The sequence below is a fragment of the Myotis myotis genome, unplaced genomic scaffold (assembly GCF_014108235.1).
Source record: "Myotis myotis isolate mMyoMyo1 unplaced genomic scaffold, mMyoMyo1.p scaffold_m19_p_2, whole genome shotgun sequence".
NCBI classification, from domain to species: domain Eukaryota; kingdom Metazoa; phylum Chordata; class Mammalia; order Chiroptera; family Vespertilionidae; genus Myotis; species Myotis myotis.
Genome location: NW_023416324.1, coordinates 64,291,189 through 64,317,519, shown reverse-complemented (window position 1 = coordinate 64,317,519; position 26,331 = coordinate 64,291,189). Strand labels below are relative to the sequence as shown.

At 40.9% G+C, this 26,331-nt stretch overlaps 1 protein-coding gene across 4 annotated transcripts in view; it reads right to left on the bottom strand.

The window, feature by feature from the left end:
- HS2ST1 (heparan sulfate 2-O-sulfotransferase 1) overlaps window positions 1-26,331 on the bottom strand; it is a 153,481-nt gene that overhangs the window by 30,509 nt on the left and 96,641 nt on the right. For all 4 annotated transcript variants that reach the window (XM_036349441.1, XM_036349442.1, XM_036349439.1 and 1 more), the window contains one exon: window positions 1,902-2,140. In XM_036349441.1, the coding sequence (XP_036205334.1) occupies window positions 1,902-2,090 (189 nt within the window). In that variant the 5' untranslated portion in view covers window positions 2,091-2,140. The remainder of the gene's footprint in view (window positions 1-1,901; window positions 2,141-26,331) is intronic.

Genomic DNA, 26,331 nt, shown 5'->3' with positions numbered 1-26,331 from the left:
AGCTAACTTTATCTTCCTAAAAAATACTACTAAAGAAATCTAAAATTATATGAGCATTAAGAAATGTTCCTTTTAAACCAAGATATATTCTGAAAAGCAATCATGCAAATAGATTTAAAATACACCACTGCTGTATTAAAAACTGATTATTTAGTATACTTGCCTTTAGATATACAATATTACATAATAAATAGTTTTTATGACCCACTTAACTAAATATGATCATGTTCCTTCCAATTTATAGAGTAGTTATTTGGTTTGGCTGACAGATGTAGATTTTTGGTTCTATGAAAAAGAGTAATTGAGGATGCTGCAGAGAGCCAAGAATTACACGGACAGATGATATTCCATATACTATTGACTTTTAGAAACAGCTCTCAAGCAAGAAAGTGAACATTAACCTTGAGTATCAATGTTATTCTCTTGTGTCAGAGTAAGGATTATAGAAATGCTAAATAATGGGATAACAAAGTCAATTCTGCAACTAATAAAACAAGTTCAGATATTTTCAAATGGAGACATTCTAACTATATAAGTATCACAAATACCTTTCTAATAAGGCTACCTCAATATGGTGTTTAATCCTAGATAGTATTTCAAATATTATCTTTTCTTCACATGAAACTCAATACCCATTTTCTTCAATACTTGTAGAAAGAACTTTTATCTATATATATATAAAGCCTAAGCAACCGAACGACCAGCCGACCGGTTGCTATGATGCGCACTGACCACCAGGGGGCAGACATGCAACACTGGAGCTGCCCCCTGGTGATCAGTGCACTCTCACAGCCAACTTCCCACAGCCCCTCCCCCTAGCCGGCCCCTCCCCATGGCCGGTCGGTCCCCCTGATCGGCCCTGATCACTGGCCAGGCTGAGGAACCCCACCTGTGAACAAATTCGTGCACCTGCACTGAGCCTCTAGTTTATTTAGAACTCCAGGTATGGAGAAAATATGTGCTATTACTGATAAAGAGCCGAATAAATCTCTTAAGATAATTTCCTCCACTTTTCTTAAAACTATTCCAAAAAATTACCTATCCATCTGTTTATCTAAAGTTTCCCGACAACTTAAAAGGCAAGATTATGTTAAAGTATAAGCCACAATTCCTGTTTTGCAAAAATTTATAACTAATCCTATATAATAAAAGCCTAATATGCTAAGTGTCCAGTCGTCCGTTCAACCAAAGTGTAATATGCTAATGATATGCTAAGGCCGCTCAACCGCTCACTGTGATGTGCACTGACCACCAGGGGGCAGATGCTCCAACTGGTAGGTTAGCTTGCTGGTGGGGTCCAGTTGATCTGGATGGAGCGAGACAGGCCAGACATGCCCTGGAGCCCTCCCACAGTCCCTCCCCGGGTGGCCAACCTCCCACATCCCTCCCTGGCCCCAATCGTGCAGTGGTGGGATCCCTTGGCCTGGCCTGTGCCCTCTTGCAATCCAGGCTGAGGGACCCACCCCCCAATGAATGCACGAATTTCATGCACTGGGCCTCTAGTATTTACATAAATTACTAGTAAAGATAATATGAAATTCACAAAATTGAGCAATAGAGAATACAGGTTTTCATCAAATAAAGATTTCTGTATCATAAGTTGAGAAAATACAATGTTTTTTATTGCACAATATCTTGCTAACAATATTGTATATTTTAAAAAGAATACCATATTGAAGAGCAGCAATTTTATCTTAGAAAATTCAAGCTATTAATTCATTTATTTCATATATATATATGAATACATACCATATGCAAGGAAATGTGAAGAAAGTAAAATTACAAAAGAATGTGGTTGATCCCTTCCCCCAACAGATTACAATTCATTGGGATCAGCACACATATCCCTTAAAATGCTTTGTCCCTTGAGATACAACATGTATTCCTTAAGTTGTGCTTACCTGATCTTGTAGTGACATCACTGGATTATTTTTGGTAGTGTTGATATGAAGAACATGGTATTTATTCTTTGCACACAGGTCATAGGCAATATTGGTAAAAGAGGTGCTTGCGGTTTTGGGGACTCTGTTATAAATGATCACCATGTCATCTTCCTCATCTAAAGCTGCATCTTGCCGAGGGCCATCCATTGTATGACGTTGCTCAATTTCTCGGACTTCATGTCTTGCAATAGCCCTTTCTGCAAAGAAAAACAGAGAAAAACTCAGTTTTTAAAGAGACAATAAGGAAGTTATGAAACACTGAAAATAATTTCCTACACCTGGAATATAATGTTCTTTTCCAAGAATTGGGTAAGAGCAGATGAGGAAATGTTTGGAGGGCCAAACATCAGAACTACCTTTGAAGGATGATACATCCTATATAATAAAAGCCTAATATGCTAAGTGTCTGGTCGTCCAGTCAGCCATTCAACCAAAGCGTAATATGCTAATGATATGCTAAGGATGCTCAACTGCTCGCTATGATGTGCACTGACCACCAGGGGCCTGACGCTCCAACCGTTAGGTTAGCTTGCTGCTGTGGTCCAGCTGATCAGGACTGAACAAGACAGGCCCTCCCATGGTCCCTCCCACATCCCTCCCCAGCCCTGACTGTTCACCGGTGGGGTACCTCAGCCTGGCCTGTGCCCTCTCGCAATCTGGGACCCCTCGGGGGATGTCGGAGAGCCAGTTTTGGCCCAATCCCGCAGGCCGGGCCGAGGGACCCCACTGGTGCACAAATTCATGCACCGGGTCTCTAGTATACATATAAAACAGAATAAAAGAATACCACAGACCAGAGAGTCCTTCAGTGTAGTTCAAAAGTCACTTTATAGTCTAATAGAATTTCCATAGCTTGCCCTAATTCTCAAACACACAAAGATTATATGGAATACTACATTTTATAGTAAAAAATGCACTTAAAAAATACATCCACTTAAAATGTAAGCAAAGATTTTGAAATTTACTATTTGGGATTTAGTTATTCCCTGATTTATCAAAAGGTATTAGGGCAATGATTATTGTGCCATGCCAGCACAGCCATGGGTGAACCTGAGTTGCAGGGTGGGGGTAGCGGGGGCAGCGGTGAAGGATTAGAAAAGATAGACAAGAGAATAAAGCTAGGGCTAGGTGGGATGCTGCCCTCTGATTAGAGAGACAGTGCCAGATTTCCACTACGCAGAGTAAGAGCATGGTCAAGATATTTACAATGCTCTCGCGGGTTTCAAATCTTACTCAATTACATGCACCTGAACTCTATCAAGTCCACATCACTCAGCCTCCTGGGACCACAGATTCGGACCATAAGGTCAAGCTTACAACTATAGCCTTTGGCTATAATTGTGCTGGGACTTGCGCATGGCTTTCCCATGAGAGGATCGTGCCCTCTCATTAGTCCCAAGGCTTAAACCTGTCCAAATGCTGTAGCCGCTCTCCACAGATTATAAGTGCTGATTTTGATTTTTGGGTAAGAAGAGTGGAAATAACACCATCACAAAACCTTTTTCTTTTTGGTGTTGCATTACAGATAAATCCTGGCTATGTTTATTCCTGAAACCCCATGGTTCCTCTAATTCAAATCCCTGTCTACCACGTAGTTTAAAAGCAATGACATTTTGCTTTCTACTACTCCCAATTTAATAGAAAGTTCAGTTTCAAATATTTTTTAGAGGAAGAGAGCAAGAAAGAGGGAAGGAAGAAATGAAGGAAGTAAATCTCTAACAAGACTGCAAATTTCTTTGCACAGAAATAGCTGCTTACACATAGTATGCACCTACTATCACCGGATCTTTGTGTAAGCTATTGCACCTTCCTTAAATTAAACACTTTTCCATTCTCTCTCTATCCCAATCCTGCCTGGTGAATTCCTCAACCTTCACATTGAATTTAATCATCACTTGCAAGGAAAACATTACCTGCTCTCCCTAACTAGGTCAAATTATACACTGGCATGTATGTATGCACAGTGTACCTCATACAATGTCTTGTACTTATCATAATTGCAACTTTACATTATATATGTATTGTTATTAGCATCTGTCCACCATAATGCCTATGAATTAATAGTGACATGAAAAAGCAATGTGCTATAATTATAGTAACAAATTCAGGCTTCCAATATTGTTGGACCACAAATCTTAAATTTTGGTTCAGAAAATAAGGTCACCATATTACAGAGAGCACATTCTGAGCGGAGGATTCACATTCAGAAGACTTGAACTAAAGTTCCAGACCTACTGATTATTAGCAGTGGGCTTTGCAAAACAAGAAGAGAAGCACCTATATTCTATATATATATGCATATATATGTATCATCCCCCCCCCCCTTTGGACAGTTGGATGGAAATGTGAGGAGAAAGATGAGCTTAATGTTAAACATACCTTTGGACTGCCTGAGATGTCAGGAGATGTTATATAGGTAAGTGGGCAGATAGGCCGAGAGTTGAGAATAATGGTTCAAGTAGAAGAAATCTGGGAAAACCATGGGAATGGATGAAATTGCCTAATAATCTAAAATATGTAGTATGGGAAGAGATGCTAAGATAGAATCTAAGGAAATACCAACTCTTAAGGAGCAAGTAGAAAAAGATAATCCACAGAAAGAAGCAGCAATGCAAAGAAAAAGAAACAGGACAGACTTCTAAGAAGCACATACCACATTTTAGAAAACATAGTATTTTTCAGATTGACAGGGCTTTCCAAATGAACCTATAATTCAAAGTAGCATATGATGCATCTACAAAGGATTTGGAAATTGTCCCAAATTAAACTGAGCAAGTGTTTATGAGAGCCTATGTACATAACTATATTAAATAATTTTTTAAACAATTTTATCTTCCAAACAACTTTAAACTGTCATCATAGCCCAAACTACTAAGGTATTGTTATGTCTACACACCCTCCTTTTTCTACTGAGAGAAATAAAACATGCTGCTGTCACTCAAGTGTTGACAGAGATGTGAGGGCTTTCTCCAGCAGCCCAGATATGCCTGAAGCTGCCTTTAAAATTAAGATTTGCCTGTTATCAACAATGCTAGTTTACTTTCCCTAGTTTTTCTGAAATTAAGTATTTAGAAAAGCAGATTTTATGTTATTTCACAAATGGATATCCATTTGACCTATAGAAAACATAAAGATTACAGAAAAACTACAATATTAAAAGTTTCTGTAATTATTCTTCCACTTAAAATTTTTAGACCCAAAAATTATTTTGAAAATTAACTAATTAAAAATATTTTTTTAAAAGAAGTTATTACTTAGTCTGTGGAATTTTTATTCTGTAAGGTGCTAAAACTCCACCTGAACCATGAAACTAACATGTTTTCAAAATTAATCTCTGTTCTTGGTTCATTATGTGTATTAAACTATGTGTATTAAATTAATGAACTGTATATTTCATACAATTTTTGAAAATTTCTTAAAATATGAAAAGGTACAAATATGGAGTCACTGCTTTCCTCATTTAAATTACATATATATGAATTTTCTATTTTTCAAGTATTTTTACTGCTTAAACAAACAAAATAATTACTACCACAGTGTAATGCCTAAAACGACATAAAAGATTAAAATAGTTTGGAAAATTAAGAGAATTTTTGCTAGTGATATGTTTATAAAATCAAATTTCAGCTGGCTGAACAATAACAGTAACTACTGTTAAAGCTAAACTATTTTCTTTTGTGACATTACTTAAAACTACTAAGATTGCTTGTAATATAGACATATTCTTTACTTACTAAGTATTTGATAGTTCCAATTTTTCCCCCCAAAGATGTTCTGCATCTACTTAGTACAGCTTCTTCTGAGACTCTTGTAAATCAATGGGGAAGCTTTATTACAGCACGTTTGTAGTGCACTTTGAGAAAGTAGGCAGTATATTTAAAACAGTTAAGATGCATTTTGCAGTAGTAGTGTTTTATCATATTTGATTTATGAATTATAAAGACTGCCATACAACCTATTTCAGAACCACCACAAAGTATATAGTGTACAAACAACATGAGGTGCAGTCTGAAAGTCATGAAATTACAGGCAGGCCAGGCCACACTAGCACAAATGTGCCTGACTCTGAACACCATGGCAATTCTAGGTCTTCTGGGCTCCTTGTTGAAAGTGGCACATACCTTAACTTAACCAATTTTTCCATGTGGCAGATGATCAACAAATTCAAGTCTTTTAAAAGACCATGCATACTAGCAATAATAGTGCATTAAAGGCCTCATGTAATAAAAGAATATAATGATCAAGCTAAGCATAGAACATTGCATTAAACAGACCAACCTAAATTCTACACAACATTAAAGTCACAAAGTTATATGTGTATGTATATATATATGTGTGTGTATATCTGCATATATGTGTATGTATATATGTATCAGACTACAGAAAAACTGAAGAGATATTTTTTAACTAGTGTATCTTTAAATGACTAATTTTTTATAACATTTAAGATTATTGTTTTGGGTAACACCTTTTTTTCTTTGAACATTTAATTAAATGTTCAATGCATTAAATAATTTACAGAGAGGAATAAGCTATGTGTTTTATATAAATTAAAGGACCCATGAATATAACCTCCTTGCTCCACCAAAGATCAATTTTGCAATGGTCTCAGCAGAAAATAAACAGTTCACAAATGTTCAAAAAGTGTAGTATTTCTGTACTATGGATAACAGTTTAGTATTAGAGGGATAAAAGAAACAACAAAAGGAAAGAGCAATAAATTGCCTTGCCTTCAAATACTGAAATTTCTGCACGTTAAAGTAAAAAGTATACAAGAGTTAGATAAAAGGTAAAGAAAGGAAAAGAACATTAAGGAAAAATGATCAAATTTCAATATCTATAATTACAGGAAGAAAACATAGACATTGGCATATTAATTTTACGACTTATGTAGATAATAAGCTAAGGTTGTTTGTAAGAGATTTAAACCATGTATATATGCATAATGGAACACAGCAAAAATAGTCATTAGTGGCTCATAATGATTTTTGGGTCATGAACTCCTTTGAGAATGTAATGAAAACCATGAACCCCCCCTCTTCAAAAAGGTTGACTTGTGCATTTCAGGGCTTCCTCTTAAAGCCCAACCATGGGCATGCAGTGTGGGGTGAGGGGGTGACCCCAGATAAGTACTCCTAGAAAAGTGATTTCTAGGACAGCATGGACTTAAAATTAACTGCTTAAAGTTTATAATTGTTCATAATAGTTCATGAAAGCATTTTTATCATGAGCAATTATGAGGTTACTGACAAGTAAGGATTGTAAGCAAAGAGAAATCACAGAAAAATGGGCAGTGTCTACCCAAGAAATGTATATGGGTGAGAGTGCCCAGGGGCCAAAAATGTGACCAAGTAGATGCTTACAGGTAGAAGAGATTTTGCTTGTCCTTTTTTAAACACATGTGAAAAATCTCTGGAAGAATTCCAGAAATATCAGAATGGTATTTTAATTGAGAATGAGGTCCTGGGTGAACATATGGGGTCAAGACCAAGGGAAAAATAGGTTCCGTACACATTCACAGGGTTAGTGCAAGGAAAACTGGTATTATCAGTTTTTGGACACAGTGAATTTCAGGTGCCCATAGAACATCCAGGTAATAATATGTAGGGTGCTGAAGACAAATCTCAGGACAAAGTTCTGAACTAAAGACAGAAATTTAGGAGTCAGCAACTGATGTCAAAGGAGTGAATGAAATCATGAAGGCAAAGTATAGAGCCTATATATAGAAAGCCTAAGCAACAGGCAAACTGGCCAACCCACCAACTGGCCAGTAGTTATGTGTGCACTGATCACCAGGGGGCAGACACTCAATGCAGGAGCTGCAGAGTTGCAGTGACTTGGCAGCTGCGGTTCTTGGGTGACGCACTGGGAACTAGAGAGGAGGGAGCCTGATTCTGGGGTGTGTCACCCGAGAACTGCCCTTTCGCAATCTGGGACCCCTTGAGGATGTAGGAGAGCTGGTTTTGGCCCAATCCCTGCAGGCCAGGCCGGGGAACCCCACCAGTGCACAAAGCCGTGCACTGGGCCTCTAGTTAAAAATAAACATCAAAGCAGACTTTGGAGACCAATGGACTTTGACCTCTTTTAGCACACTATCTACTTATAACACATATGTACAACCGAAAACAATCCTGCAACATTAATGCTAAATCATGTGCTTATCTACTAACAAATATTTTGTTTTTGATCATATTGTCCACTTTTAACTATCCATATTTAGTGCATTTCAACATATACAGCAGTTATGAGACACATATCCTTGCTTCACATTTTACTGATATGCCTTTGGAATACTTTTTTGAGGGCTTGATGAGTTTTGTAATTCACAAAACATATATTTGGGCCTTATCACTATACAATGCATTTAATAAAATAAATCTCTGCTAGGAATTCTTAAAGGAAAAATAAAGATATGATGATGTAGAAGATGTGAAGAAAGTGAAAAGAAAATTATTCAGAGAAGAGACCATTTTTTTTTAAATGGAAACACTGAAGGAAAAATACAATGAGGGACTAATTATATGTAAGATTTGTAATCCAGCTAAAATATTAATTTTGATATTAAACTGGTAAGAAGATTCACAAATTTCCTAAACTTTTAGGAAGTTCAAACTGCCATTGAAATAGATGTGCTTTGATTGTTGAAATAAATACCATACCAAGAAGAGGAAAGCATTTTCAAAGTCAAGAATGAAATGCCAATACTGTCTACAAAGCTGATTTTCACACTTCAACAACTGCACCTGGTACTCCACTGACTAGCAAGTAAAAAGAATAGGAGTAACTAGGACTCAACTCCAGCTGGGTTTGGAGATCATTAACTAAAACCTAATGCAGCAGCTGTTTGAAAATTAGAATTAGCGATGCTGAAAACTTGCCATTATTTCACTAGAGCTTGAAATACATCATATTCTAGAGCAGTGGTTTTCAACTTGAGCATGCATCAGAATGACTTGCAGAATCTGTTAAAATACAGACTCCTGCCTTCCCATTTTCTCAGATCATTTAATCTTAATGGGCAAATATCAATTTTATAATTATAAACAGGGATTTAAAATTTTAAGAAATCCCATCAAGTAATCTTGTTCCTAAATTTTAATTATCCTTAAAAACCATTTTGTTTTACTTAAACTAATTAGTTCCAGTTCATCTTGAAAGAAAGAAAGAAAGAAAGAAAGAAAGAAAGAAAGAATGAAAAGAGGAGAGAAAAGAAAAGAAAGTAAACAGAGAGAGCAAGAAAAGAGAAAAGCCAAAATTGAGAAACAAACTGGGACTCCATTAGAAATAAAATGGCCTCTGAAGTTGAGAAATTATGCCACACAGAATTCTTTTCATTTTTAATTTTTAAAAAATACATATTTATTGATTTCAGAGAGGAAGGGAGAGAGATAGAAACATAGAAACATCAATGATAAGAAAGAATCATTGATGGGCTGCCTCCTGCCCGCTGCCTACTGGGGATTGAGCCTGCAACCCAGGCTTGTGCCCTGACCAGGAATCAAACCGTGACCCCCTGGTTCATAGGTTGATGCTCAATCTCCGAGCCACAGCGGCTAGGCATGCTACAGAGAATTCTTCCATAATATGTTAGTTATGGATGAAATGGCAAATGATACCTACAGAGTCATAAACCAGAGTTAACAGAAATGTATTAGACAGGTTCCAGTGTTGTTCTAATATGCTTTGTAATGGCTCCTATTGATACAGTTTTTAAACATACTCATAAATTTGAAAGTCTTGGGAGTTGGGAGACTTAGCAGTTTCTTTTGGAAGACTTGGAAGTCTTGGGACTTGGTAGTCCTTTGTTATGCGAAGTTGGTTTAAAATTCAAAAGTCAATGCAATTTACTATGTTAACAAGCTAAAAAAAACCATACAATCATCTTAATACATGCAGAGAAAGCATTTGACATAATCCACATCCATTCATGATAAAAATCTCAGCAAACTAGTAAAAGAGCTTCTCCAAACTGATAAGAGAACATCTTTGAAAAATCTACAGCTAACATCATTCTTTATTGAAAGGCTGGATCTTTTCATCCTAAGATGGAAGTAAGGAAAAAATGTCCACTTGCATGCTGGGTTAACAAAGCCAGACCCAACCTCCCCACAAAAAAGCATACATACAGCTTAAATATATCCTATCTAATAAAGAGGGAATATGCTAACTGACCCTCACACTGTCGCAAAGATGGCAGTGCCCACAGCCAATAAGGAGGGAATATACTAATTGCTGCCCCACCCTCAAAGATGGTGGCACCCACAGCCACAAGATGGCCGGCAGGGGAGGGCAGTTGTGGGTGACCAGGCCTGCAGGGGAGGGCAGTTAGGGGCCACCAGTCCGGCAGGGGAGGGTAGTTAGGGGTGACTGGGCTGGCAGGTGAGAGCTGTTAGGGGTGACCAGGCCAGCAGGGGAGGGAAGCTGGGGGCGATCAGGCCGGCAGAGAGGCAGTTAGGCATCTATCAGGCTGGCAGGGGAGTGGTTAGGGGTGATCAGGCTGACAGGCAGAAGCAGTTAGGGGCAATCAGGCAGGCAAGCAGTTGAGAGCCAGCAGTCCCCACAGGGATCGGGCCTAAACTGGCAGTCGGACATCCCCTGAGGGGTCCCAGATTGGAAAGGGTGCAGGCTGGGCTGAGGGACACACATCGCCTCCCCCCGCCCCCCCCTGCACGAATTTTGTGCACCAGGCCTCTAGTATAGTAATAAACAACAAAGTTGTTTGTTTCATGAAGTTCACCTTTTGGTTAACTGTTTGTTCCCAAATAGTTTACATCTATTATATCTAATACTAGGGGCCCGGTGCACGAAATTCGTGCACTGGGGGGGGGGATTGTCCCTCAGCCCAGCCTGCCCCCTCTCACATACTGGGAGCCCTCAGGCGTTGACCCCCATCACCCTCCAATCGCAGGATCGGCCCCTTGCCCAGGTCTGACGCCTCTGACAGAGGCGTCAGGCCTGGACAGGGGACCCTCATTTCCCCCCATCACTGGTTCTGCCCCCAACCCAGGCCTGATGCCTCTGGCCCAGGCGTCAGGCCTGGGCAGGGGACCCCCAAACCCCTCCGATTGCTGGCTCTGCCCCTTGCCCAGGCCTGATGCCTCGGCCAGAAGCGTAGACCCCCATCACCCTCCAATCGCCTGATCGGCCCCTTGCCCAGGCCTGACGCCTCCGCCAGAGGTGTCAGGCTTGGACAGGGGACCCCCATCTCCCCCCAATCACTGGCTCTGACCCCCACCCAGGCCTGAGGCCTCTGGCCCAGGAATCATGCCTGGGCAGGGGGCCCCCATCTCCCTCTGATCGCTTGCTCCACCCCCCGCCCAAGCCTGACGCCTCTGACCCAGGCTTCAGGCCTGGGCAAGGGGACCATCATATCCCCCCAATCCCCGGCTCCGCCCCCCACCCAGGCCTGATGCCTCTGGCCCAGGCCTAACGCCTCTGGCCAAGGCATTAGGCCTGGGCAGGGGACCCCCAGCTCCCCGCGGTTGCAGGCTCCGCCCCTGCCCAGGCCTAATGCCTCTGGCAGAGGCGTCCAGCCCGGGTAGCGGGGACCCGCAGCGGCAGCAGTGCCGCGATCTCCCGCTCTGCCCCTGCCCAGGCCTAACGCCTCTGGCCTAGGCGTCTGGCCTGGGCAGCGGGGACCCACAGTGGCAGCGGGGGGTGCCGCGATCGCGCGGGCTCCGCCCCTGCCCCTGCAGGACGCCTCTGACTGAGGCGTCCGGCCCGGGCAGCGGGGACCTGCAGCTGCAGCGGCCCTGCGATCGTGGGCTCTGCTTTAGGCCCAGGCAAGGGACCCCTAGCTCCCGGGACTGCCAGCTTCGACCGTGCCCAGCTCCCATCGCTGGCTCCACCCCTACTTCCTGCTATCACTGGCCAGGGCGGCAAAGGCGCCTGATTCTCCGATCATGGCTGGGGGGCAGGGCAAAGGCGGCCCCCCACCTCTTAGCTCCCCCCTGGGTTTCCGATCACTGTCAGTGGCAGGGGGCTTCTTCCTGCTTTCCCTTTCGCCTCCCTGCATTGTGCCTACATATGCAAATTAACCGCCATCTTTGTTGGCAGTTAACTGCCATCTTAGTTGGCAGTTAATTTGCATATAGTCCTGAGTAGCCAATGAAAAGGGTAGCGTCGTACGCCAATTACCATTTTTCTCTTTTATTAGTGTAGATTGTAATTCTATGTCAATGATACATGAGTGCAAAAAGTAAGATGTCTGTTGAAATTCAAATTGGATACTCAGGGAAGACCAGTAAAAATTGGTCTTGAATCAAATATTGACAAGATAATTGCAAAAACTTGAAGAAAAAATATCTGAAGATCTAAATTGCTTTGTAAAGGTCTTAAATTATTTTTGTTGTTTTAAGGAAACCCAATTAGGAAAATACAGACTAAGTATTATTAATGTGCTTTATAAAACAAAAGTAATGTAGAACTCCTATAAGTAGACCCATACTCAAAGAAAAAAAATTCTTTTGTATTTTTGACATGTGCATTAATGAAGCACATATATATTCTGACTCAAAATATTTAAGGTTCAATTCCCACATTCATCAAACAAAAAAAATAGGGGATTAATACCACTGAATAAAAGAGTTCCTAGAGTCTTTTGAATTCATTTTTTTCCTACTGTAAAAGCTAATGCACTCCAGAAAAAGATGGACTCACAAAACCAGAAGGAATAGGAAAAATAACATAGCTTACCATCCAAATATAACCGTGGTATATATCTCGGGACATTGCCTTACTGTTTTTGCCCCTATGCTTTTATTAAACAGTAATCATGACATAAACAGATACTGTTGTATTTTGCCTTTTCTCCTTAACTTTATAAACACGCTATTCCTCTCACATTATTGAAAACATTATTTCAAATAGTTGCATCTGGCACAGGCTTTCAAAATTACAGAAGCCACAAATACAGATTGATGTTTATACTAAGGCACAAAAAGAGTCATTCATTTCTCTTCTTGAATTGAAAAGTAGGAATTAAAGATAATATGGAATGAGAAGAGCTAAAAGTTGAATTCCTGATGAGGACACCATAAATAACTGCTACTTTTTTTTAAGACCTGTCTTATTATTTCTCCCCTTTATTCTCATTATCTCTGTATATTCAAATCGATAATAGCAGCCTCTCAGAAAGACTAAAACAACCAGAAAATTGCTGCTAACTCAAAAAGCAACCTGTGACAATTATCAAAGCACTTTCCACTTCAAAGGAAAACAGCGAAAACAATTACCTATGTGGAGTTTTACAAGGAGCTTCAAAAATATCCCTATGTGTTAAGACAGAGATACATCCTGACATTTCATGCCTAGTGTCTAGCTGCTGCTTTCCTCTGTTTGCATTTTAGGGAATCAATACAATAAATATAATAAAGACGACAGAAATGGTAATGATGTCAACTAGAAAGCTAAGAACAAGGAGAGATGTAATGTCCAAAAATGTGGGTACCAACTGTAACTGTTATTTACTTAATGGACTCTATATTCCTATTTTCTAGTTCCCTATTAACAAAAGTAATGTCAAATTTCAAAATTGCGTGACTGAATAATGCTATTATGATTCAATATTACAGAACCATTTTCCTGGTGTTTTGGACTGTTGATTATTTACCAAAGATTTGTTCTAAGACCAACTTTTAATGGCTCTACATAAAATTTAAAGTATTTTATCTTAACTGATCTGAGATTCAGAATACAAGGCGCACTTTCAGTTATCTCCAACTTTTTAAAAATATTTTTGGAACCTGAAGAAAATTTATTCCCACAGAATACACTAAGGCACAAATAGTCACCCAGCTAAAATACAAAACAGATATATCTACTAGTATACATGCATTTTGTGGCTACATATACCCATTTGTTGATAAATACCAAAGCTAAAAATAGAAACAAAGACTTGATGCATTTAGTAAAGTCCTATTTAAGAATCATTATTAAGCACATAAAAATATGCATATCGGTTTTTTTTTCAACAAGAAAGATATCATCTTGGTCCCAAATGACCATACTCACAGCAGGTCAAAGACTAACTATGCAGAATATAAGAAAGACAGGACTGTAACAAAGTCTTTATCTACTTTCACTTCCGACTGCATTAGAATGTAGTAAATACCAAATCTCCACTAGTTGGTTCTTCAAGATAGGAAAAACAATAATAAATCCAGTAACTGTCCTGCTTTCAATAAATCTAGAATATAATTTCTATTGGTTATTAAATCAATTATGTGAAAGGTACTTTAAACAGGTTTATTTGGTTTCTAAAACTGGTTCAATCTCAAGGTTTAACTTAAAGACACCTATAAAATAATCCTATAGACTAGTCCTTATAATGCTCACCTTAAAAATTTAACAGTCCTTAAATTTATAAAATTGCCTACTGTCTACCCAAAATCAATAGGAAATAGAATTAATTCTAAGGATATAGACCTAGGTTGTTACTCCTTCCCATTAGCCTCTCTCCCCACAAAACAGAACTTAAAATATTATGATGTTCCTGCCTTTCTAATATCACTTCTTTGTGTTATAGTATATTTTGAGTTAAAAGGCAAATTAATGAAATGGTACTCTATATGAAAGATTATATGCATCCCCTTACACAAATGTGTCCATTCTTCACAAGCAAAATCTAATCTTGCAAGGGTGAAAAAGACAAAGAATAGAATAACATGACTCTTACTGCCTTCATTTTAAATGACCACCATAAAAGGAGTTGGGTGTTAGAAATGCTTTTAGTAAGCATTGTAGTCGTTCAAGTTTTCCTATGGTCTAAAGCTTTTAAAAAAAGCTAAGAAGGAAATTCCTATGAATCATATACCTTTTACACAGAATTTCATTTAACATCTTCCCTAATATACAGTATTACAAAATACAGCTAAATATAAACTATTTAGTGAAGATTATGGAAATACATAATCTCCAATAATACATTTATCACCTTGATGCTCCTTAAATACTAACATATAGGCTTTTTCATCAGGAAACTAACACGATATGAAGAAAAAGGCGTATGAGTTTAGGTATATTTAGTGGACAATGCAAGAGAGCACGTCCTCTCAATTTAACACCGCTAAGATCTTCCTCCTAACAAAGATTCTTCATTACCAATTACTTCACAGGATCTTCATTACCAATTACACAACAGGATCCTTGGATTTCATCCATTCCAGTTTAACAATTATGTGTCAAAAATCCCCATGATGAAATGGATAAAATGATATGATGTCTGAGATAGGCTACAGTGGGAGGGGGAGGGAATTATAGATAAAATAAGATTGCATGAGTTGATAAGTATATAAGAATTCATTTTACTATTCTAGTTATATATACAACTTGAAAACAGCCATAATTCAAAAATATATATAATCTCAGCTTCCACAATTTATTAAAATATTTAAACAATGGCATTTATAATTATTACTAGAGGCCCGGTGCACAAAAATTTGTGCACTCGTTGGGGAGGGGGGGGGGTCCCTCAGCCTGGACTGTGCCCTCTCCCAGTCTGGGACACCTCGGGAGATAACACCCTACTGGCTTAGGCCTGCTCCCGGGTGGCAGAGGGCAGGCCCAATCCCTAGGTGCAGCCCCTGGTCAGGCTCAGAGCAGGGCCAATTGGGGAGTTGGGGCGCCGCCCCCTGTCATGCAGAGCAGGGCGGATTGGGAGGTTGCGATGCCACCCCCAGTCACGCTCAGGGTAGGGCTGATTGGGGGTTGGGGCACCGCCCCCTGTCACACTCAAGGCAGGGTCGATGGGGAGGTTGCGGCGCCACCCCCTGTCACGCACAAAGCAGGGCCCATCAGGGGGGTTGGGGCTCCGTACCCTGTCACGCACAGAGCTGGGTCAATCAGGGGGTTGGGGAGCTCCCCCCTGTCATGCACAGAGCAGGGCCGATGACGGGGTTGAGGAGCTCCCCCATGTCACTCACAGAGTAGGGCCGATAGGGGAGTTGGGGCACTGCCCCCTGTCACATTCAGGGCAGGGCAGATCAGGGGATTGGGGCGCCGCACTCTATCACCTACAGAGCAGGGCCGATCAGGGGGTTGGGGTGCCACCACTGTCACACTCAGGGCAGGGCCGATGGGGAGGTTATGGCTCTACCCCATCACACACAGAGCAGGGCACGTGGGGGGGGGGGGGGCGGTTGGGGCGCCGCACCCTGTCACACACAGAGCAGGGCCGATCAAGGGGGTTTGGGCGCTGCCCCATCACGCTGATCCCGGTGCCGGGAGGCCTGGAGGCTCCGCTGATCCCGGTGCTGGGAGGCATATTACCCTTTTACTATATAGGATAGAGGCCTGGTGCATGGGTGGGGCTGGCTGGTTTGCCCAGAAGGGTGTCCTGGATCAGGGTGGGGGTCCCCACTGGGGTGCCTGGCCAGCCTGGGTGAGGGGATGATGGCTGTTTGCAGCTGGTCACACACCCTTCAGGGTCGGGGTCCCCACTGGGGTGCCTGGCCAGTCTGGGTGAGGGGCTGAGGGCTGTTTTCAGGCTGGGGGTGACTGAAGCTCCCAACTGCTCCTTTTATTCTTTTTTTCTTTTTTTTATTCTGGGCCAGGTTTAGCTCTGGCTCCAGCTCTGAGGCCTCTGCTGCTGAAAGAAGGTATCTGGTTTGTTTCGATTCTATAATCGAAACAATGTATATACAGCTCTGAGATCCCGGGCTCACTGAAAGCAGGTTTCTGGGGTTTGTTTAGCTTCTATATTTGTTACAACGTTTCTTAAACTGCAAGCTCAGAGGCCGGCAAGGCAGGCGGGGAACGTTGCAGTCCTCTGTCACTGAAGCAAGCAAGCCTCATGTTAGTATCAAGCTGCCTGGCTGCCGGCCGCCATCTTGGCTGGCAGTTAATTTGCATATTGCCCTGATTAGCCAATGGGAAGGGTAGCGGTTGTACGCCAATTACCATGTTTCTCTTTTATTAGATAGGACTAGGGGCCCAATGCACAAATTCGTGCACCTTAAAAGCAACTGTGGGCCATGATTCTGCGCTGGGCACAGGGTCAGATCTCAGCTCATCCTCTGAACCCCTGCCCGGCCTATCCCGCCACAACAGTGGGGGCAAGCGGGGCTGGCACTGGCAGCAGGTGCGAGCACCAGGCAGGACCGCAGCACACGGGAGCAAAGAATTTTCTGTAACCACCAGAGGCTCACCCAGATGACAGCGACCAGCTGTCTGGCACCCCCGCTCACCTGCTCCACCATCCCGCCGTGGCCAACGCCCACCATGTTCTGCACTCTGCCACCCGCTGCCAATGCCCACCATGTCCCATGAGCACCCCCTGGTGGTGAGCGCACGTCATAGCAACCGGTTGTTAGGTTGTTCCGCCATTCGGTCTATTTGTATTTTAGGGTTTTATATATATAGATTTTTCAATCCAGAGGCTCATCCTGATTAAAAGATTGGGTTTACAATACACTAGATGGATTAGGAAAACCAAAGACTGATAATGAGTCAGATGAAAGAAAGAGTATTATTTTTATAAAGGGCAGTAACTACAGATGGTCAAAATGAACCAGCTGTTCATCCAGAAAATCTGTAGAAGTTAATATGGAGCCTAATCAAAACTTTTAATTACACTGGTCTTCCATATACATCTACTCCATAGCTTTTAGGGTAAGAATATCTGTTATTGGGACTACATTCACTGCCAAAATAATTGTGGGGAAAAAGTAGTAAAGGGAAATAAAAAATGCATTATTATTAAAAACAAAAATTACAGTAGGTAAATAGTAAACGGGACTGTGAAAAAAGAGTATCCTGATTACTTAGAAAGTTAACTCCTGATAGTAAAGAGCTGCCACTGTCAATCTAGAATAATCTATGACAATCTAGGAATATTGGCTCTGAGATAAACAATTAAATAATTTCCTCCACTAATTTACAAATGAATCAACATAAAAAGTATCAAATGTATCAATAACAGAAATATAGTGACCTTAAAATTGGAAGCTAGTGGTTCACATTAGATCTTCAATTAAATTAGCATTTTAATATTAAGATCTATTTTTTAGTTTTAATATATAAAATTATGCAGAGTTGGGAAAGAGAACTGACATACCAATTACTCCAAATAGATAACTTTTATTTTTTATTTATTTATTTATTTTTTAATATATTTTATTGATTTTTCACAGAGAGGAAGGGAGAGAGATAGAAAGTTAGAAACATCAATGAGAGAGAAACATCGATCAGCTGCCTCCCGCACATCTCCCCCTGGGGATGTGCCCGCAACCCAGGTACATGCCCTTGACTGGAATCGAACCTGGGACCTTTCAGTCCGCAGGCTGACGCTCTATCCACTGAACCAAACCAGTTTCGGCCAAATAGATAACTTTTAAACCAAAACTATTTATAATACTACTATCATTAAATATAAAGGAGCTTATGATTTATAAGGCTCACATCATAGTATCAATTTTAAATGATTTTCTATAAGTCAAAACTTTCTCATGAGCCTGGTTCTCTCAGTGTGCTCATGAACAATTCCTTTAGTATGAGTTATTTGCAGAATAATATTTATTGATTAACTGATATATTTAAGAGTAATTATTTTCTTAATTTTCTTTAGCTATCATTACTGGAGTCCTATTAAACATGTCACAGAATATTTTACATTTTATAACTATCTTGCAATAATCCTATCTAATAAAGAGGGAATATGCTAATTGACACTCACGCCATCGCAAAGATGGTGGCGCCCACAGCCAATAAGGAAGGAATATGCTAATTGACTGCCCCACCCTCAAAGATGGCAGCAACCACAGCCACAGGATGGCGATGCCCAGTCCCCTCAGCCCTGCTGGAGCAGCAGGTGCATGGCAAGGCTGGGCCTTCCCCTAGGAGGGCCTGGACGCTCAGTGCACCTGCCTCCAGAAACCCCCAGTCCCCTCAGACACCCATCCGCCTAGGGCCGGCCTGAAGCACAGGCAAGCCTCGGATGGTGGCTGCCCAGCTGCCCAAGGCCGGCCCGAGGCTCAGGTAACCAGGGCCAGCTGAGGCTTGTGCTGCTGGCAGTGGCAGTAGCAGAGGTGTGATGGGCATCACCTTCCCCTGATCGCCAGGTCGCCTCCCGCTCCTGAGGGCTCCTATACTGAGAGAGAGGGCAGACCGGGCTGAGGGACGCCCACCCCCAGTGCATGAATTTTCATGCACCAGTCCTCTAGTTGTTAATAATTAACTATGTGTAATTCAATTATCTCTTGTGATAAGAAAGAATGGTGCATTGAGCAGTAAATTATGACATAAAATATTTTAATTATAATATGGTGATAGAGTGAAACATTTTTTCTGTACAAAATATATTTTTAGCCCTAACCGGTTTGGCTCAGTGGATAGAGCGTCGCCTATGGACTGAACGGTCCCAGGTTCGATTCCGGTCAAGGGCATGTACCTTGGCTGCAGGCACATCCCCAGTAGGGGGTGTGCAGGAGGCAGCTGATCAATGTTTCTTGCTCATCGGTGTTTCTAACTCTCTATCCCTCTCCCTTCCTCTCTGTAAAAAATCAATAAAATATATTAAAATATATATATATTGATTTCAGAGAGGAAGGGAGAGGGAGAGAGAGAGAGACAAAACAACAAGAGAAATCATTGGTCAGCTGCCTCCTTCACGTCCCCTACTGGGGATCGAGCTCACAACCTAGACATATGCCCTGACCAGGAATTGAACTGTGACCTCCTGATTCATAGGTTGATGTTCAAACACATCAGCCGTGCAAAACATTTTCCTTTTTTTACATTTTCAATTTTGACTGACACCTAAACTTTTTTGTCTGTTCTTTAAAGCAACTATCACCCAACATTTGTATTTTTAATTTTTCAAACCTGGCCATTTCTATTATCTAAATAACATTCTTTAGCTTATTATAATTTTAATTAATAATGCAATAATGACTTCAGCAAATTTTAAACAACTAAATATTAAGTATTCAGTCACAGAATTTAAGGTAAGTGCCAAAGTGCTCCCTTAAGAACAAATAAGGACTCTGTACATGAGTGTAAATTAAATTCATTACTTCCTTCATCAATAAAGTTTTGCTGCAGCCTGGTGACCCAGCACTGACTGTCCAGGAGGCTGAGACCCAGAGAGAGAGGCAGGGTCTTATCCGCAACCTCAGTGGCAGCTGTTGATCAGTACTTGCCTCTCTCTTTCTCTCCCTCTTTCTTTCTGAGCTTTCCTAGCAGCCGGACTTTTCTTTCTCTCCTGGCTTCTACGGGGGCTGCTATTCATCCCCGCCTCTTTGATCAGGCCAAAGATAGGCCCAGAAATGCTGTATGGCATAGGAACCGACTAATCAGAACCAAATGTGGGTGCTGAGAAGAACCAATGGCTGTCTAGGAGGCAAAGCTTTTGATGCTAACTGGCATTGAAACCAACCAATCAGAACGAAATCTGGGTGCTGTGGGGAGCCAATGGCTGCCTAGGAGGCAGAGCTTTGACGCTGGCATAGAAACCAACCAATCAGAACCAAATTGGCCAGCAGAGGAGGGCATTTGGGGGTGAGATCAGTCCTGCAGGGGAGGGCAGTTGGGGGAGAGATCAGGCCGGCAGGGGAGGGCAGTTAGGGCAATCAGGCTGGGAGGGGAGGGCAGTTAGGGGTGATCAGGCTGACAGGAAGATGAGCAGTTAGGAGCCAGCAGTCCCAGATTACAAGAGAAATGTACAACTGCCAGTTTAGGCCAGATCCCTGTGGTTTAGGCAGTCAGACATCCCCCAAGGGGTCCCCAATTGGAGAGGGTACAGATTGGGCTGAGGGAACCCCCCCCCTCCGTGCACGAATTTCGTGCACTGGGCCTCTAGAGAGAGAGAGAGAGAGAGAGAGAGAGAGAGAGAGAGAGAGAGAGAGAGAGTGTGTGTGTGTGTGTGTGTGTGTGTGTTTTGCACCGGGCCTCTAGTGTGTGTGTGTGTGTGTGTGTGTGTGTGTGTGTGTGTGTGTAATTTAAATATATATATAAATTAGAGGCCTGGTGCATGAATTCGTGCACCAGTGGGGTCCCTTGGCCTGGCCTGTGGGATTGAGCTGAAACCGGCTCTCCAACATCCCCCGAGGAGTCCCAGATTGTGAGAGGGCTCATGCCAGGCTGAGGGACCCCACCGGTGCATGTTCAGAGCTGGGGAAGGTCGCGGGAGGTTGGCCAGCCAGGGAGGGGCCATGGGAGGGCTCCAGGGCATGTCCAGCCCATCTTGCTCAGTCCTGATCAGCTGGACCTCAGCAGCAAGCTAACCTACTGGTCGGAGTGTCTGCCCCCTGGTGGTCAGTGCATATCATAGCGACTAGTCAACCAGTCGACTGTCTGCACCCTGGTGGTCAGTGCAAGTCATAGCGATTGGTCGACCAGTTGACTGCCCCTGGGCACATCATAGCGAGTGATTGAGCATCCTTAGCATTTCATTAGCATATTATGCTTTGATGGGTTAAAGAGATGACCGAACGACTGGACATTCAGCATATTAGGCTTTTATTATATAGGATATATATATCAACTTTTCTGTTTTTAAATTTGTTTTCCTTCCTTATAATCCTCTTCAACCAACCAAACCTATATAATTAAAAGGTAATATGCAAATTGACCATCACACCCTCGCATGAGATGGCCGCCCCCATGTGGTCACAAGATGGCTGGCAGGGAAGGGCAGTTGTGGGTGACCAGGACAGCAGGGGAGGACAGTTAGGGGAGACCAGGCCTGCAGGGGAGGGCAGTTGGGGGTAACCAGGCTGGCAGGGGAGGGCAGTTTGGGGTGATCGGGCTGGCAGGGGAGTGGTTAGGGGGCTATCAGGCTGGCAGGCAGAAGCGGTTAGGGGCAATCAGGCAGGCGAGCAGTTGGGAGCCAACAGTCCTGGATTGTGAGAGGTATGTCCGACTGCCAGTTTAGGACCAATCCCTAAACCGGCAGTCGGACATCCCTCGAGGGGTCCCAGATTGGAGAGGGTGCAGGCTGGGCTGAAGGACACCCCCACATGCACAAATTTCGTGCACCAAGCCTCTAGTCTAAAAATAATGGGCCAGTATTGCCTTTAGCCATAGGGAAAGAAAGCCAGTACCAGTCACAGGCTGTTCCACTCAAAGTACCTGCTATTTAGAAATTCTTTTAAAAATATGTTGTTATCCTCTCAGAATCAGACTCTGCAAAAGTGTGTATATGTGTGTTTACCCAATATATAGATGTCCACTGTTTAAATATTCAAAATGTATGGTTCTAATTCATTTTCTAATTTTTCCACACTTTATTTACAAGATGGTAAACAACATAATGTTGTCAGTTTCTTGTGTAAGAATAGAGAGCACAAGCTCTTAAAATTTTTTTTCCCAAACTGAGTATGCCAACCATGACAGGAAAAGTGGTATTTGTGAGAATGTTCTACAATGGATATTCAAAATATAGTTTAAAGACAGTGGAATTATTTCTTCCTCTAATAAAGTCTTTTGTAAATAAATCAAATAAATTAAAAAACAAAAATGTGGAAGTGCCGTGACCTGAGGGTGATTCGAGCCCAGTAGGCTTTTATCCTGGCTCTCATAGTTGGCCCAGACACACCTGTGTGGGCCTCTGAGTTTTCTGATTTTTTTAGAAATCACTGCTCATATTACCTCAGCTGGGGGTTTCAATTTGAAGTTCTCCTGACAGGAAAATCAATTGCCTAGTAGAGACATCTGAATGATCTACTGAAAGTAGTTATTCTTGATTGTTATCCTCTATTGTTTGTTCCTTCAAAGAAATCTTAGACCTAAGAAGCGGGAGGGAGATAACAATTAATGCCACAATACGTCCAGATATCTAAAGCAGTATTTTTTTAAAAAAGATTTTTATTTATTTCAAAGAGAAAGGGAGAGGGAGAGAGAAATAGAGACATCAATGATGAGAGATAATCATTGATCAGCTGCCTCCTGCACGCCCCTCCCCCCATTATTGGGGATCAAGCCTGCAACTTGGGCAAGTGCCCTGACCAGGAATCGAACCTCAATTTCCTGGTCCATAGGTCAATGCTCAACCATTGAGCCACGCTGGCCAGGCTAAGGCAATATTTCTTAACATTTCAAAAACTTATGTCCTACTCTGATAAACATTAAAAAAAACACACAAAAAACCCTACCATCCTTCTCAATTAATGATATGTAACTTTGATCTCTACCAGTTATTAAAGTTTAGCTATGTGGATTATAAGACAGGACCTTTTTATTTTCATTTTCTCAGTATAAAATCATGCTATTGTGTTAAAAATGGTTTTTCTAATTATATCAGCACCTATTTTGATCAACCTCTAGGACAGAGGTGGGCAACCCCTGGCATGCGTGCCAAACATGGCACGCCAGTAACTTTTGCTGGCACGCGAAACCCTCTCTTATAATCTCCTATTTACAATTTTTTTCTTAATATCGACTTTTTTATTTTTCAGATAAATTCAGTGTAGGTGCATCTTAGATAAATAAATAATTTTACATAACATGTATACATTAAAAAAATAAATGTATTTTTCATCATCATATACTGTGTTTTTGTCGCTCGAATGAATTTTATTATTTCTTCAAGGTTCTTCACATACATACACCTTAAGAGATATCAATGTCCTAACCGGTTTGGCTCAGTGGATAAAGCATCGGCCTGTGGACTCAAGGGTCCCAGGTTCGATTCCGGTCAAGGGCATGTACCTTGATTGCGCGCACATACCCAGTAGGGAGTGTGCAGGAGGCAGCTGATCGACGTTTCTCTCTAATTGATGTTTCTAACTCTCTATCCCTCTCCCTTCCTCTCTGTAAAAAATCAATAAAATGTATTTTTTTAAAAAAAGAGATATCAAGTAGGTGTAACATGTTCTCAAAAAATTAGGGTTGGCACGCAGAAGAATTTTGAGTCAGAGATTCTGCTGGTTTTGGCACACACTCACAAAAAGGTTGCCCACCCCTGCTCTAGGATATGATTCTAGTTGAGAGAGAATGATCTTAAAGTTCTATATCCTAGTTCTCATTCAGGTTTCAAAAATCTTACCTTTTTCCTATAATTTCAAACATGTTGTCTACTGTATTCTTCCCTCCCACTGCTCAGTAGTAAAGTGATTCAATTTTAGTGCTTATCTTACAAATCTCCAAGAGGTTGAGTAAGCTACAATATAAAGCCACAATAATTTAATTATGCAATTGCACTTATTGATAAAAGAAAGTGGACACTAAATGAAGTGTGTGGAAGCTGCACACAAGAATAAATGTTAGTTAGAATTCCAACTGGAGAAAAGGGTTAATGGGTTAACACTGCTTACACAGTGCTTGGCATGTGTAAATTGACATGGCATTCCAACAGTATTCTGTAACCAAAAATCTGTACTGCTCTCAACTAGAATTAATCTTCCTCATTTTCATGGCTGGTAAAAATATAAAGCAAAATAATTCTATACACACTTCAAATGTATATAACATTGTTGTGGAGGGTTCATTATGATTAATGTAAATCAGAAAATCAAGTTGACTTTAATTTCAATATTAAAAATAAACACATTAAGAAGTGGGTTTCATTACATTTAAAAATATTGTAATTAAGAGTTTTCTGATCTTTATGCAACTATTACCTTTTTTCTGTTAGGCTGGTAATCGAAGACCCCAATTTTATTTTGCCATTCATCCAGAGGCTGCAGTGCAGACTTCACACATCTAACGCTGCTAAATGTTCCCTAAACTCCACCCCTGAAATGCCAGTAAAAGTAGGGCAGACAATTTAAACCTCGGAATTGATGATATGAAAATATAGTTCAAAAAGAACTTCTACGAAACTGCCAATAAGTTTTGTTTTTTATTTAATAAGATAGTCCTTATTTAACAAAAACTGGAACCAAACTATAGATTTTGAATAATTTTATAAAATGCTTGCTTGGGATATTTGTTTTAATAATGTAAAACCTTAGCTCCTCAAATAAAGGTATTAAAATATTAAGACAATTTGCTAACATTTATTTAACTTCCAAAAATCACTATAGTGCTGTTGTGTGAACCAATTCATATAATTCCCCCAATGCCTGCCCTTACGCAAAAGAAACGGTGTTTTGAAAGTATGGTCCTATTATATATTTACAAAAGCTGTGTGCTAAAGCATGCTTTCAAAACAACTACAAGTATTCCTCATTAGAAGACAACATATCTCAGTGAAAGCAAAGACCAATAAACAAAGGCTTCACTGGAAACTGTATAAGTAACCAAAATTTAATGGAGATCTGTAATTATAACACAGCTGTGTGTCTTAATCAGATTAGCACATCTGGTATGAATACCAGTATCAGGAAAAAAACTACTTCCCTCAAAAATACCTAACTATTCTTGCCCTGGCTGAGTAGCTCAGTTGATAGGTTTTGGGTTTGATCACCAGTCAGGGCATGTACAGAAGGCAACTAATGGATGTTTCTCTCTCACCTCAATGTTTCTCTCCCTCTCCTCCCCATTCCTCTGTGTCTCATAACAATGTATGAGGATGTCTGATTTCCTATTGAAACAGTCTGTTGTAAATATTTTAAATCTTCTAAATAAGATAGGTTTTAAAAATGTAATTTAGGGCTAATTTGCATTTTTTTTTAATATGAAGAAAATTTATCTTTAAAAAGTAAAAAAATATCAATTTTTCCACTTAATAAAACTAGTCAATTGTTTGTCAAATTAAAATTACCTCTATCAAAATAGACCTAGTGACTTCAGCCATTCTACTACTTTTCCTTTCTAATCTCTCAAAATAAATTTGGAAATCCTGTGCCAAAACAGCATACCTCATCCCTTCATTCACATACCAGTAAATTATCTCAAAGTACAAAACTGTCACCCCAAACCGTTCTGTGATCTTGAAGACGGTATAGTATAAGAAGCAGTACATTTTCTAATTGGCATAAAATAAATGAGAACAAAACTTTGTGTTGAAATATAGTCAGAGATGGTCAATCTGTGATATCAACATCTGTACAAAAATAATATTGTCGATTACCATTACCTGGTAAGCTTTAATTTTTGTTTGAAAGATATGAATTTGACAAGCTGAGTACCCTAACTTAAAAGGCTATGTACCATTCTTCATTTTATCCCAAAAAGGGATTCACTGAAGAAGATGAAACCTTTGTAGGAAATGCAATTATTGGCTAAGAGGAGGAATGAATATCATGTGGTCCACGAACAAGATCTAAACTGTGTACCTCTTGCAAATTCAAAACAACTATGCGGGAGGGATGGTGGGCTTGGCCTGCATCTCCCTATATCATTTGTACTAGTATGTAATGAAAGACATGATATTAAAGACAAATCAATGGAAATCTTCAGGTAAACACTTTCCACTAAATCCCTTAAATTACCCCTTCTAACTAGTTTCCTAGCCAGTATCAGAGGTAGGGGAAAAGGTTATCCTAAATGGGAGGGAAGGTGTACCTAG